The 15,004-nt window shown below is 42.7% G+C and overlaps 1 protein-coding gene across 11 annotated transcripts in view; it reads left to right on the top strand.

Annotated features, from left to right (window-relative positions):
- The window catches only part of MARF1 (meiosis regulator and mRNA stability factor 1), a 453,542-nt gene that overhangs the window by 37,710 nt on the left and 400,828 nt on the right, over window positions 1-15,004 (top strand). For 9 of the 11 annotated variants that reach the window (XR_012235026.1, XR_012235025.1, XM_073591154.1 and 6 more), the window contains exons 2-3: window positions 827-1,034; window positions 2,014-2,685. Coding sequence is in view for 9 of the 11 variants with exons in the window: in XM_073591154.1 (XP_073447255.1) it covers window positions 885-1,034; window positions 2,014-2,685 (822 nt within the window). In the remaining 2 variants the exon portion in view is untranslated. The remainder of the gene's footprint in view (window positions 1-826; window positions 1,035-2,013; window positions 2,686-15,004) is intronic. The other 2 variants (XM_073591156.1, XM_073591157.1) reach the window with 2 other exon arrangements.

Genomic DNA, 15,004 nt, shown 5'->3' on the forward strand with positions numbered 1-15,004 from the left:
AAGTGATGGACTGGCCAAGCATGTCTCCAGACTTAAACCCTATTGAGCATCTGTGGGGCATCCTCAAATGGAAGGTGGAAGAGCGCAAGGTCTCTAACTTCCACCAGCTTTGTGATGTCCTCGTGGAGGAGCAGAAGAGGACTCCAGTAGCAATCTGTGAAGCTCTGGTGAACTCCATGCCCAAAAGGGTTAAGGCGGTGCTTGAAAAAAATGGTGGCCACACAAAATATTCACACTTTGGGCCGAATTTGGACATTTTCACTTAGGGCTGTACTCAGTTTTGTTGCCAGCAGTTTTTAGACATTAATGGTTGTGTTATTTTGAGGGGACAGCAAATTTACACTGTTATACAAGCTGTGCACTCACTAATTTGTAATTTCTTCAGTGTTGTCACTTGAAAAGATATAAATTAATTACAAAAATGTTAGGGGTGTACTCACTTTTGTTTTAAGTATAGACAAAATTGCTTGACTAGAACTGAATTCCTTAGGCCTCTTTCGCACTGATGTGGTTTCACCACACCCCGGGCGTAGTCCAGTGTACCCAGTTTGTGTGCTGGTTGGCTGTGTTTTTCCCATGGGGTTCTTTTTATGTCCCATGGTTTTGGTGTGCTTTGAGAAGGCGCACCAAAACTGTGGGACCTAATAAAACTTTATGCTATGGGAAAGCACAGCTAACCTGCAACACACCTGTTGGTGCACTGCACCACATCAGTGTGAAAGGGGCCCTCTTGATGGGGAAGGGTGACATTAGCCTAATTCTCTATTTTCATTTTTATATATAACATATAAAGTTGTGTGTATTTATATTTTTTTCCCCCCAAAAGGAAATAATGATGAAAGAAAAGAGGTGCTATAGGATGCTGAAGTGCTGCACATGGCTTTATGATGGAAGAGAATGAGAAAGCAAACTTGTGTGCTAAGACTATTGGATGGCTTCAGCATCAAGATCAAAATGCTGAGCCCTGGCTGTGGAAACTCTCAAATTGCTTTTCAACTGTTGAGCAGGCATTACCTAGTACAAGAGAAAAACAAGTAAGTGTTCATTCAGGCTACAGTGCTTATCTCATAGACTTCCAATGCCATTGTAACCTATTTATCCATCTACCAAATGGGGGACATTAAGGTAAATAAATGGAAATGGAACATTTCCAGCTAGTATGTTAAAGGAGAAGTATGGCCAAAGCTTTTGGCTATACTGCTCATATGGATCAAATGTACAGTTCCTTCTGTATTCCGATGACCCCTTTTCAGTTGACAGCATGCTAAAGCCAGCTGTTAGCTGACGTCACTCAGCTGGTCCAGGCTGGGGAAAGATTTTGACTACAGTCAGGTTCCACCCAGATGCCTGGACCGGCAGCTGGTTTAGCCTTTTAGCTGCACTGCTGGGAGACTGAGCCAGCCGCTCCCTCCCCTCTCCAGCCCTGCACTCCAGTAAAAGCTATAGGCGCAGAGCAGAGATTTGAGTGATCACCTGTTTGCTCAGTTCTCGGTGCAGAGGCAGCAGGGGGCAGATGCAGAATTTTACCATAGGGTTCAATGTAAATCTTGTTAATCCGTTCTGAACTTTGTGTATGTAAAATTATAAAATGTACACCAGATTTCTCTTTTGTAAGGATGCATGCTAGTCAAATTTATTTTCTTATGTGACACAGACGGCTTGCCTGAAGTAGGGATAAGCCTGAAATTGACACTTTTCTGGGCCAGAGAACTGTGGATCAGGTACTCCTTGCCCCACAGCTGACGTACGCGAAGAGGCGAGGATGCACATGCCCTTAATAGCGAGGTGGTCATAATGGGTCATTGATGTCACAAACATCCCCACACCTTTTGGTGTATGCCAGTTTTAGACATGGAATCTGCCCACAAATCATTGGCATAGGAATGACAGCTGACCTAGAGTTATGACCCCAACCTGTTTGCAGAACTAAGCTTTATACCTAGTTAAAGCAAGTCAGTAGTGGTAGGTGTTTTTGTGATTTTTGTTTTTTGTTTTTTTTTTTTTTTTCTATAGAACGCTTACAAGAACAGTAGACCTGCAATGGAACTAAAGGATGTTCCAACTCCTCCTGCAAACCCGCTTCAACCTTGCACAAATTCCTTTCCACTTTCGAAAATCCAACCACCCTCTGTAAAGCAAATCCAGCTTCAAACCGGCTCTAAAGTAAGCTGCTGTGCACTTTGTTCTAATGGCACATCTTGCACACCTGATGTTCATTTCGGTGGGAGTGGGTACATTCGGCCTAATCATATCCTGGAGAAAACTGCTGCAGGCACAGTTACTTGCCAGATAGCCCCTGGGCTGCCTTTTACTTCTGAAAGTCCTTTCAAACAAGTTGCTGCTGCAGGCAGTTACAGCAGCCACCCCCTCAGCTGTTCGAATGTGTGTATGGAAAAGCGCCGGTCTCCCTGCCAGTTTCACACTTCTCACCCAGTTTCCTGTTTCACCAGTGTTCATTTGAATCAGCTTCACAATGATCTCCATAAGTTTTACGTTCCTAATATTGGCACTTCTCCTGGATGTTATCCTTGCTCAGACGCCTCTAATGGGGCTACACAACGTTTAAAGGAACATCTTGCACAGTCTGAAATCTTATCACATTTTTGCACGGGTTCTCTTCATCTAAACTCTGCACCGTCTGTGTGTCTCAAAAGTTCCTCCTTCTGTCAGGCCTGCTTGGAAAAGGTTTGTTCATTCTTTCACTTTAGTGTGTGTGGGTGTGTTTTGTTTTTTTTTTTGTTTTTTTTTTTTTTGTTTTTTTTAATTTATTTTTCCTTTTCTAAGATATTTCAAGGAATGAGGGTTGTACCACCAAGGTTTTTTCAGTCTTTAATATCTTTTGAATTTATTTCCTTATTTTGGTTAGAGCAAGGGGAGGGTCAGAACCCCTGTCAATTTTTTTTTTTTTTTGCCATCTGTGTCTCATTTAGGAGATTTCCCTTCACTTTCTGACCCATAGCTAAAACAAGTAATGCATGCAAATTAAGGGAATCCCTTGGGGACCCCCAGTACCAGACCATTGGAAGGTTTCCCCTCTTACTTTTCTGGAGACAACCCAAAATGTAGGAATTTCTTAAACTTTCCCTTTTATTTATAATGGCAAACAGGGCAAATAGAGGGTGAATCTTCCAGAGGCACAGAGCAATAAAAACGAACAGGTGTTCTAATCCTTCTCCACTCTATAGTTTTTATTGTACTTTAACCTATTGTCTTTTCTAATGTGAAGGCATAAAGTGCCTGTAAAGGTTGTAGAATACAGGATGTGTTTTCTATAAGATAAATGTGCCTTATTGGAAGGATATCTCTGGTCAAATCATTAACTTTCATTATTTAGCATCTGCGTTATAATAGCCCTACAAACAATGGTTCCAATATAAGCTTACGTGAAAAATCTCCTTTCAGGTTGAGTTCTGTCTGGCCATATCTTTAGAAAGCTTCCTGGATTCTCTGTATGTTTTTGCAGCTTCTCTGCTGCCAATTACTTTCAATTTCTAAAGACTACATATACCATGGTACCTTGTTGCCTGCAAGCTGTGATTACTGTACAGACAAGGCTGTGCCCCCTGAAACTCCCTCTCAGCAACTCTATAGTTCAGAAGGCAGACCATCTGATTTTTGTGACACAGGCAGTACCTATCCCCATATGTGGGGATCCTAACAATAACAAGGTAGGTTTATGAACTTAAAAGAAAGGATCACTGTGCTTAGGTTTAAAAAAAAAAAAAAAAATACAAGCTGCCAGTACTATGTGCAATACCAAATTTCTAATGATGGTGGAGAAAGTGCAGCGCTTTAAAAAAGCAAACTCAAACAAAAATTAACCACTTCACTAGAGGGCACTTTTACCCCCTTCCTACCCCAGACCAATTTTCAGTTTTCAGCACTGTCACACTTTGAATGACATTGCGCAGACATGCAACACTGTACCCATACTGAATTTTTAGCATTTTGTTAACACAACTAGAGCTTTTTTTTGGTGGTATTGAATTGCCACTGGGTTTTTTCTCTTTTGCTAAATAAACCTTTTTTGAAGATAAAAAAAAAATGCCTTTTTCTTCTGTTATAAGATCTTGTCAATTCATAAATTTAGGCCTAAATGTATTCTGCTACATTTCTTTGGTGAAAATAACCCAAATCGGTGTATTTAGTCTCTAGGAAAGTTACACCACAAACAATGGTGTATAGATCTGAAAATTGATCAATCCTGATGTACTGACACACTATCTCCTTTTCATGAGGCCCTAAAATGCCAGGACTGAATAAATATCCCCCAATGACCCCTTTTTTTGGAAAGTGGACAGCCCAAGGTATTTGGCAAGAGGCATAGCATGTTGTTTTTGTAGTTGTAAATTTTTTGTCACAATTATTTGGAAAATGAAGAAGGGATATATCTATAGATCTGTCACCAGACCAGTACAGCGTCATCATACACAGTTGTGCTCATAAGCTTACATACCCTGGCAGAATTTATGCTTTCTTGGCCATTTTTCAGAGAATATGAATGATGACACAAACTTTTCTTTCACTCATGGTTAGTGTTTGGCTGAAGCCATTTATCATCAATCAACTGTGTTTACTCTTTTTAAATCATAATCGCAACAGAAACTACCCAAATTACTCTTAAGAAAAGTTTGCATACCCTCAATCTTCTGGGACACGTCCCAGACGATTGCCCGGCCACTCAGGGTGCGCTGCGAGACTCGTGCATGCTCAGTGTGCCCCCGGCTATAAAGCCGCAAGCTGTCACAGCCGCATGCCCACACTTGCAATGCCAGCGCCGCTGAGAGGGAGAGAAGCCTGACTTCGGGCGGCCGCATCACTGGATCGTGGAACAGGTGTGTGTGTGTGTGTGTGTGTTTGATTTTTTTTTTTTTTTTTTCTATAAGTCAGCAGCTACACTTTTTTGTAGCTGCTGACTTTAATTTAATGAACAAACGGCTGCAACTCTTTACCTTGACAAAAATGTGCAAAGTTTAAACAAATAATAATGTCCACAGTATACATAAACCAAAAAAGATGTGCTCATAATTCAGTTTCAGAACTATATCCGACAGCTCCACTCTCCTGTGTCTGTGAATAAGCAAAAGAAAACCTCCCAACAATCCATGCCCTGTCCTTGCAGTAAAAAATAGCTTCCTAAAATCACATCAGTATGAACTAGTTCACACAAATTCATTCACTTACAGTTCACATTTTTGGCGCAAGACCTGACGATCCTTATGAACCCTCTACCACCCCACCTCCATTGCCAACATAAAGCATGCTTGCTATTGTATAGAGGTCGACCAATATATCGTCCAATATTTGGCTTCTTTTACTTAATCGGCATCGGCCGATTGTGCTGATAAAAAAGCCGATTATAACTTCAGCGGGACTTGCAAATGACTTCTGTAATAGAAGTCAATGCAAGTTGCCTGAAAGTTATCTGTGGAGAGTATTCTCTCCTCCCTGGGCAGCCTGCCAAGTCTGATAAGAAGAAACATTGTATCTTTTCAGGTTCTTTTATCAATGAGCTGAACTCCGTGTGTAGAAGCTCTCAGTTTAACCATTTAAAGACTAAATCTTTTCTGACACTTGTTGCTTACAAGTAAAAATCCTGTATTTTCTGCTAGAAAATCACTTAGAACCCCCAAACATTATATATATATATATATATATATATATATATATATATATATATATATATATATATATATATATATATATATATATATATATTTTAGCAGAGAGACTAGGGAATAAAATAGCGGTTATTGCAATATTTTATGTCACACGGTATTTGCGCAGCGATCTTTCAAACGCAATTAAAAAAAAGAAAAATACACTAATGAAATAAAAAAAAAAAAAAAAAAACTAAGCAGTAAAGTTAGCCCATTTTTTTTTGTCCAAAAGTTTTGATTACCTGTTTTTGTGCATTTAATATTTAAGATATCGTTGTTTTTTTTTTTTTATCTAAATTATACATACAAGTGAACTGATTGGTGATTTGTTTTGTTTAATGTTTAAATGTAAAAAAATTTTCTGTATTACTTAAGGCTGCTCTCACACTGGAGCGGGCATGCGTTGATGGTAAAACGCTGTTAGTTTTAGCGGTGCTTTACCGTCATTTTAGCGGCGCTGTTCGGCTGCTAGCGGGGCGCTTATAACCCAGCTAGCGGCTGAGGAAGGGGTTAAATGCGCCCCTGAAGCGCTGCTGCCGAAACGCTTTGCAGGCGCTTCGGCAGCAGTGCGCATTAATTTCAGTGGGCAGGAGTGGTGGAGGAGCGGTATACACCGATCCAAAGATGCCGCTTGCAGGACTTTTTTTTTTTTTAAACATCCTGCCAGCGCATCGCCTCAGTGTGACAGCACTTGTGATATCACACTGAGACTGCAAGGGGAGGCGTTTTACAGGCGCTGTTTTTAGCCCAAAAGCTTCTGAAAAATGCCCCAGTGTGAAAGGGGTCTAACTGTTAGATTTTATGAGATGAAGGGGAAAAAAAAAAAAATCGGCCTAATATATCGGCCCCCAAAAATCGGCATCTTATATCGGCCATTGGCCACTGCGATTTCTAAATATTGGCATTGGCCAGAGAAAAACCCATATCGGTCGACCTCTACTATTGTATGCTTCCCTACAAACAGGCCATGGATGGCTTTTTTTTATTTTATTTTTTTTAACGGTGATCTTCACTGTATTACACAGTGTAAAAAAAATAAAAATCCTGATCACTTCCTAGAGCAGTACATTGTCACTATGGGTTAATGCACTGCTCTGGTAAAAGTATGTAACAAGTGTGTATGTAAGTGCAGTGTCACTGTGGTGTCATATATTGCTGTCAGCTATTGTCTCTGATCAGCACCACCGCAGTATGTCACCAGACCTGTGCTATATCCTTTATTTCCAGTACCAGTGTCCCTAATCACCACACCAGTTTAGTCAGCAGCTTGTATTCTTGATCTCTGCCTCAACCAGTGCAGTGCTGCTCCTGCCTGTACTAACCCTAGCCTGTTTGACTAAGTTGCTGCGTGGACTGATCTTTAGCCTGTTTGCTGACCATGTGTCTGCACCTTGACTGACCCATCTGCACATCCCACTGACTACGTTCCTGTGACACCGGTCTCAACCATCCCCTGCAGACAACTGCACTCCTGGAACCACAGGAACCCTCTTGTTCTGCCTTCAGCCTCCTGTACTTCCTGGCCAGGGAGCATGGCGTTTATGGGGGCAGCCACCTACCAGTAGGCTAGGCTTGGCTTATAGGAACCGTGACTGCTATAGGTGACACTACACTAAGCTATATTCCTTGACCAGCATTACAGTGGCTTTTTAACCCTTACGCTGCCAGGGTCTGTGCTCCATTTCTTTTTCATACATCATGGGACAGAGTCAGGCTAATATTCATTACCTACTGGGTTATACTCCATCAGGTGAATGAACCCTGGTAGACCAAAGGTCTTCAGACAGGAAGTGATCCCCTATATAACCTCTCTCTCATACAGGAAGTACTTTAGTTTTTTACCAGTGTCTGCAAGGTGGATGGCACGGTTTGTTTCAGCTCTCTGAGCTCCAGGTCTCTAGTCCCACAAACGGTTCCAAAAATCAATCAAGGGATTGACCGATCGGATCCATTTGACACAGGCTTTTATGCTTGGATAAATAGTACCCGAGCCTCGCAAAGAAGACTCAATATCCTACGAGGTTTTGCCTGTAACATGGCCTTTGGGCGCTGGACCCTGCGGCGTGGAAATCCTGGACACTACAGTGCTAAGATATTTCCTGCAGGGGGCTGTACAGGTCCAAGGGAGTGGACCCTAAACATGAAAGCGTACCCAGTCCTTGAAGGTCTAAGTGTCAGGAACCTGCAGTGAAGGGTGAAGATTGGGCCCTTAGTTTCTAAGTGGTCCTGTGCCTGGACGGGTAAGTGAAACCCCTTTATTTTATTATTGTGGGGTGTCCCAGTGTTTGTAACAATCAGTCAAGCTAGCTAAAGGCTGGACACCTGTGTGCGGTGACCATACGGGGGAGTTCTGGGCTAGCTGTGGGTGTTTTGCAAAGTGTACTTTTTTTTGCTTGTCTGGCTGTTTTTTACCTGTATGATGGTGCACCATTTCGCCTTTGTTTCGCCATGGTGCACGTGTGTTCGCAAGAGCGCCTTTGTGCTCAGCAGTTTATTTGGCACACGTGGCTTCGCCTCACAATTGCCGTAGCCTTTATCTGGGCGCACGAAGATTTGTGTCGTACGCGGATACAGTCATGCTTGCCGGGACCGCGAACATGCGCATAGAACATTCCAGTGCCCACCCAACTTATTTAAGCTTTGCAGGCCAAGCATGTGCTTCCAGAAGGCAGCTGTGGGACACGGATCAGGCTCTGAACAGACACTTGCAGTGGTTCATCTTTCCTTAACCGGGTCACGTGAGTCACTAGGTGTTGCTTAGCAGGATTGTTACATAGGGGCTTGGTGAGCCCTATTAAAGGGTCTCCCTTCTGAGGTGTTTTAACTACACCCAAGTACTCTTTATTTGCGGCATTGAATGCCTTCCAAAAAGAGGAGTGGGACTAACACCATAGGGAAGGGCACACCTATGTCATCATTAGTTCCTGATAAAACTAGTCCTATCCCTAGTGTTGTATCCCCTAAAGGACCAGAGGCTCCCAGACAATTTGAGCCGTTTCGCCTATCTGGTATTGTGCCTACAGTCAACGCTGCTGCTTCACCCTTTATCACTTAAGATGAACTGTCCTCAGCCCTAGCCGGGTAAGAGCACAGGATTGCCGGCATGATTGCCTCCATCCCGCAGGGTGGCAGGAAGCCTGACAGATCCCCCTCCCCGGAGTCTCCTAGTCTGGTTCAGAAATGGGTTGAGGATGGGGAAGAGCTGAAAGCTCAGGTTTCGGTGGAGTGCCCGGCAGATGAGTCTGCTTCCGAGCAATCAGGACAAGAAGATATACAGTCGATGTCTGCCTCCTCAGTCGCAGAGGCTTTTGATCCTGACTCTGACCGAAATGATTCATTCTGCCTTTTAGGTTGCCTCTTGCAGAGGTGACTGAGCCCCCCTGGTCCATTTTGGGATCTCTAAGGCCTTTTCAGGTCTTACAGACTTGCCCGCTACACCCCCTGTTGAAACAGGCGGTGTATGCTGATTGGGAACATCCTGACAGGACTTTTTTGCCTCCAAAAAGCTTTTCCCTTTTTTTTATAACCCATGGATGAAAAGTTTGTTAAAAAATGAAGTATGCCAGCCGTAGGTGCAGCAGTCTCTTCCTTAAACAGGAACTTAACTTGTCCGGTAGATAACACACAGGGCTTGAAAGACCCTGTTGACAAGAAATTGGAGTTATTATTAAAAGCTTCCTTTTCTTTAGCCAGTTCAGCTATTCAGCCAGCTGTTGCAGCAATTGGTATCTGCCAGTCCGTAAAGGATTAGGTCAAACGGCCAGATAGGCCTAACCAGGAGGATGATCTGCCTGAAAGTAAGAGATATTCCTTGAGCGCTGTTTTGCTGTTGATGCTTTAAAAGGATTCAATACAGCAGGTTACTCGTTTTGGCTCTTGTCTGTACATATGCACAGACTTTTATGGCTTAAGAACTGGTCAGCCGAGCTTCCTCGTAAAGTTATTGGCAGGTTTCTGGTTTCATGGGGAATGTTTATTCGGCAATCACTTGGACAAATATAGCCAAAAGATTTCCGGAGGGAAGAGTTCTTATTTCCTGTGAAGAAAAGCACCAAACGTCCTTCATTTAAAAACCCAGGGACCGATTCCTCAAATGTCTTAGCGTCAGGGCGGTTCTGCCGCCAACAGGGCGCTAGGGCCGGGGGGCAAGACCAGGGCCAGAATTCTTCTAAACCCAGCACCAAGCCCTCCTTTTGAGGGAATGCCCCCACTCCATCGGGTGGGGGAAGGCTGCTGCACTTTGCGGACATTTTAGAAAACAATAATTTAGGACGAGTGGGTCACTTCAATTATATCTTGCGGTTACAAGCTGGAGTTATGGGGGGTTCCCCCTTAGAGGTTTCTAAGCTCCAGCGTTCCTCTGGGATCCTCCAAAAAGAAACTTATTGCTTCAGGCACTACATCTAGTGCATCAAGGAGTGATTAGAGAGGTTCCTGTATTCGAAAGGGGCACAGGGTTTTACTCAAACCTGTTTACGGTTCACAAACCAACCCGGGACACAAGGCCTGAACAAGTATCTATTGATGCAGTCCTTTTTGGATGGAGTCTATCCGCTTAGTAGTAACCTCCACTACAGAGGGGAGACTTTTTAGCCTCCATCAATATAAAAGACGCCTACTTACATGTAACTATCTTTCAGCCTCATCAGAGGTTCCTACGTTTTGCAGTGGAGGAACGTCATTTTCAGTTTGTTGATCTACCCTTTGGGCTTGCTACAGCTCCCCGGGTGTTCACAACGGTCCTAGTACCAAGACTTGGTCTTTTAAGGGCCCAAGAGATCCTGGTGCTCGGGTATCTGGACGACCTCCTGCTCAGATCGCGCAGTACAGGCTCTAGAACAGAGCATAATATACACAATGCGGTATTTGAAAAGTTTAGACTGGATCATAAATACCGAAAAGTCAGCCTTGGGACCAGCTCAAAGCCTAAGATATTTAGGTCTGATTCTAAACACGGTCCAAGCAAAAGTATTTTAGGCGCCTGTGAGGATCTGTGCCCTGAAGGATCAGGTGTGTCCGATAAGGGGCACCAGACAACCCTCCATTTGGCTCTGTATGAGTCTTCTAGGAAGAATGGTATAATCCGAGGCAGTGCCCTATGCCCAGTTCCATTCCAGGCCTTTTCAACAAGACATCTTGTTGGCTTGGAACAGAGGAAGAAAAGCTCTGGATTATCCAATGTGCTTATCTCCTCAGGCATGCTTAACCCTAAACTGGTGGTTGCTGGATCAGAAGCTGCAAAAGGAAAAATCCTTTCTCCCGGTAACTTGGAGAGTACTGACTACAGATGCCAGTCTCTCAGGCTGGGGAACGACCCAAGACGGGCTCACAGCTCAGGGGAAATGGTCAGGGACCGAGTAGACCCTGCCCATCAACAACCTAGAATTACGGGCAGTATGTCTGGCCCTGCGTTCCTGGATGGCGGAGCTTCAGGACTGCCCCATCAGGGTTCAGTCCGACAATGCCACAGCAGTGGCCTATATAAACCACCAAGGCGGTACCAGGAGTCGTTCAGCTCTGAAGGAGGTGAACTACATACTAGCCTGGGCAGTGGGACATGTGCCAATGATATCGGCAGTCCATATCCCAGGAGTAGAGATCTGGAAGGCAGATTATCTCAGCTGCCAGCAGATCTGCCTGGGGGAATGGTCCCTACAGCCAGAGGTGTTCCAGGAAATTTGCCAAAGTTTGGGATGGCCAGAGGTCGACCCACTGGCATCCAGGTTCAACAAGCTACAGCAGTTTGTCTCGAACAAGAGATCCTCTGGCAATTGGAGCAGATGCTCTGATAGTTCCATGGAGCCAGTACTCCCTGGTTTATGCTTTTCCCTCCGATCCCTCTCCCTCCACATTTGTTGCACAGGATTCGGAGAGAGGTAGTTCCAGTCATTCTGGTGGCACCAGCCTGGCCCCGAAGGACCTGGTTCCTGGAGATTGTGAGTCTGACGATAGACGGGCCATAGACGCTTCCATGTCACCTTGATCTACTGTCTCAAGGTCCTATATTCCGCCTCAATTTACAGTCTCTAAATTTGATGACATGGCTATTGAAGCCAGGGTGTTAAAGGATCGTGGCATCTCGGAACCAGTGGCGTCTACTCTAGTGAATCCTAGAAAAGCTGTCGCTAAGAAGATTTATCATAAGATCTAGAAGACTTGTATTGCTTGGTGTAAAGCCAGAAAAGTGCATCCTCGCAAATCTGTGAATGGGAGAATTCTCTTTTCTACAGTCAGCTGTGGAAACTCAATTGGTTTGAGTACAATCAGAGGTCAGGTTTCGGCCCGATCTGTGTTCTTCAAAAGGCCTTTAGCCTCCCATTCACTGATCTGAACCTTTATGCAAGGGGCAACTCGCTTGCTTCCCCCCATTAGATTACCTAGGTGTCCTTGGGACTTGAACTTGGTGCTGCCTGTGTTACAGAAACAACCATTTGAACCTATTGAGGAAATTCCATTAGACTTGCTGTCACGCAAGCTAGCCTTCCTGATGCTATCACCCTGGCTAGAAGGGTGTCTGAGTTGGCGGCCCTTTCATGCAGGGAAGTGTACTTGATCCTTCACCATGACAGTCGTGTTACGACCTGTTCCATCCTTATTGCCAAAGGGGGTGTCGGCCTTTCATTTAAATCGGGACATTATTTTGCCTTCTTTTTTCTCTCAGCTTTGTTCAGCGGAAGAGAGATGACTGCATTCTTTGGACGTTGTCAGGGCAGTCAAGGTTTATCCTTCTAGATCTGCGGCGATCCGAGGATCAGACTCTTTTGGTAAAACAAAACAACAAAAAAGAGACCCAAGAAGGGCCAGGCAGCTTCCATTGCCAATTGGGTCCATCAATTGGTCATTCAGACCTAAGCTCCTCCCTTTAGGGTGAGAGCACATTTTACCAGGGGTGTAGGAACCTCCTGGGCTTTTCACTGGGCTATTGCTCTGGGACGTCCCAGCAGGTGACGAATATTAGCCTGACTCTGTCCCATGATGTTTCGTTTGCGTCTATCTAGCAAGGGTACTCTGTGGTATGAGCAAGGAAGCTGAGATTTCTGCAGTGTGTAAATGTGCTTTACTATACAAAGATGCTGTACATACAAAAACTATTACAATATTAGTAATACGATACAAGACTGACAGATATCTATAACAAGCAAAATGCCTAGCAAACTGAACAACCTATGGTCTATAATAGTACAAACAGACTTAAAGGCTACTTATCTTCTGTTACTGTATGTTGGTGATCTCCATTGGCAACAATTCTCCTGGAGCATCAGGCAAGTTTCTTCTATCATGAGTGGCGTCAGATGTTACAGCATGATGGTGTGTGTGTCTCTACTCACCCCTTTTTATGTGTCAGGCTGTTTACCATAGTTGCCAAACAGAAAACATACCTGTAGCTGTAGAAACAATGGACTGTTGAAAACTGTCAATTGAATACAAAAATGGTATCTACGTACCATTGTCTACTCAAACCAAGACAGTAATTTAACAGTCATTATTTCAGTTAGAAAGCTGAAAGAATCTCAAACAAGTAATGTCTTGTTTACTGTAGCTATAGAGACAATAGCCTGTTTTTTTTTTTCTTTTTTTTTTTCTATCCACTTCAGCGAAAGTTTTCCGAGAGACATTATTTCAACTTTATGTGTCAAACTTTATCTCTTCTCCTTTTTCACATCATTGTGGATTGTTTCCGTCACATCTTTATTATTTTTCCCTTCTAGGATATTCTTAAATAATTTTAACAACCGACGACAAAACGCCTTCTATAATTATAAACCCTATTATTATCTTAATCTCTCTCAGTCCCTCTTATTTCCCCCCGCCCCCCCTGTGTCTGGTCCGTTCCTTTATGTTGTTTATTTATCCACTTGGCTCTGCACCTATTCTTTCTTTTATCCTATCTAAATAAATATCCGAGACTTTGTAGTTTTTCCAACTTTCCCATCTACTATTATCCCCTTTCTCTCCTCCTTCCATTTTGTAGTGATAATCTATTTCCTTTAGCCAGTTTCTAATGTCTGGTTTTCCACTTTTTAGCCAATTCTTGGGAATTAAGGCCTTGGCCGCATTCAGGAGGTTAGGTATTATTGATTTTCTATATTGTTTCTTAGGTTTATTGTAGATATGGAAGAGGCAAGTCCAAATATTTTGTTCTATTTCTTCTCCAGTTATTTCTTTTATGTTATTTAACACTTCCTTCCAGTACTCCATTATTATTGGGCATTCCCACCATATATGTGTGATCGTTGCTATTTGGCCACATTTTCTCCAACACAAGGAGGTTCTATCTTGATGGAATCTGTGTATTCTTACTGGGGTCATATACCATCTTGATACTAGTTTATAATTCATTTCTATAGTCTTCATGTCCCAAGCCTTATTATATCCCATTTCTATCATTTTTTCCACTTTTTGGTTATCTATTTTTAAATTCATTTCTTTTTCCCATTGATTTATATATTCTGGTCTTTCTTGTGCTTCCAAATCTGTCAGTATACTATAAATTTTTGATGTTCCGTTTTTTAATGGTGTTTCATTGCTACATAGCTTTTCCAGTGCAGTTAATTTTGTTTCATCTCTCAGTGGGTGTGGTATTGTGCTTACTAGGTGCCTTAGTTGAGTATACTTCCATTCATTCATCTTCCATCCATTCCTTTCCTCTATTTCTACTCGTGTTCTTATTTTACCATTTCTAGTGATATCTTTCAGTTGTGGATTACCTATTCCTTGGATTTCAAATATTTCCCTCCCAGGGGTGAAGAGATTCGATCCTGTGAGTGCTAATAGTGGTGAATTATATTTCCATTCATTCTTTAAGTGGATGGTGTCCCAAATTTTAAATACATTTTTTGTTATTTCGTGCGTGTCGGTGTCCAATATTCTATATTTCCGTGGAATCCAAATATTCTTATGTAGTGTGGCTCCACTTATTGTGTTTTCCATTTCCACCCATTTTTTTTCATTTTTCTCATTTGTCCACTCTAACATTCGTGTTAAAACTATGGCTTTATAGTACCTACTTATATCTGGAGCGGCAAGACCTCCATGCTCCTTTTTCCTTGTGATCAGCGTGTAATTAATTCTTGTTTTTTTATTAAGCCATATGTATTTTAGCAGGATTGTTTTAATTATTTTAAAAAAGCTCTGCGGGATTTTTACTGGTAACATCTGTAATCTGTAGTTTATTTTAGGTAATATCGTCATCTTAAACATATTTATTCTTCCAATCCATGAAAGTGGCTGTATTCTTAACTTTTTCATTTCTTCTTTGACCTCATTGATCAGTGGAATAAAGTTTGCCTGATAAATTTTTTCGACTCTAGGAGTTATTTTAATTCCAAGGTAATTTAGTTCTT

Source organism: Aquarana catesbeiana, linkage group LG06, assembly GCF_042186555.1.
Source record: "Aquarana catesbeiana isolate 2022-GZ linkage group LG06, ASM4218655v1, whole genome shotgun sequence".
Taxonomy (NCBI): Eukaryota; Metazoa; Chordata; class Amphibia; order Anura; family Ranidae; genus Aquarana; species Aquarana catesbeiana.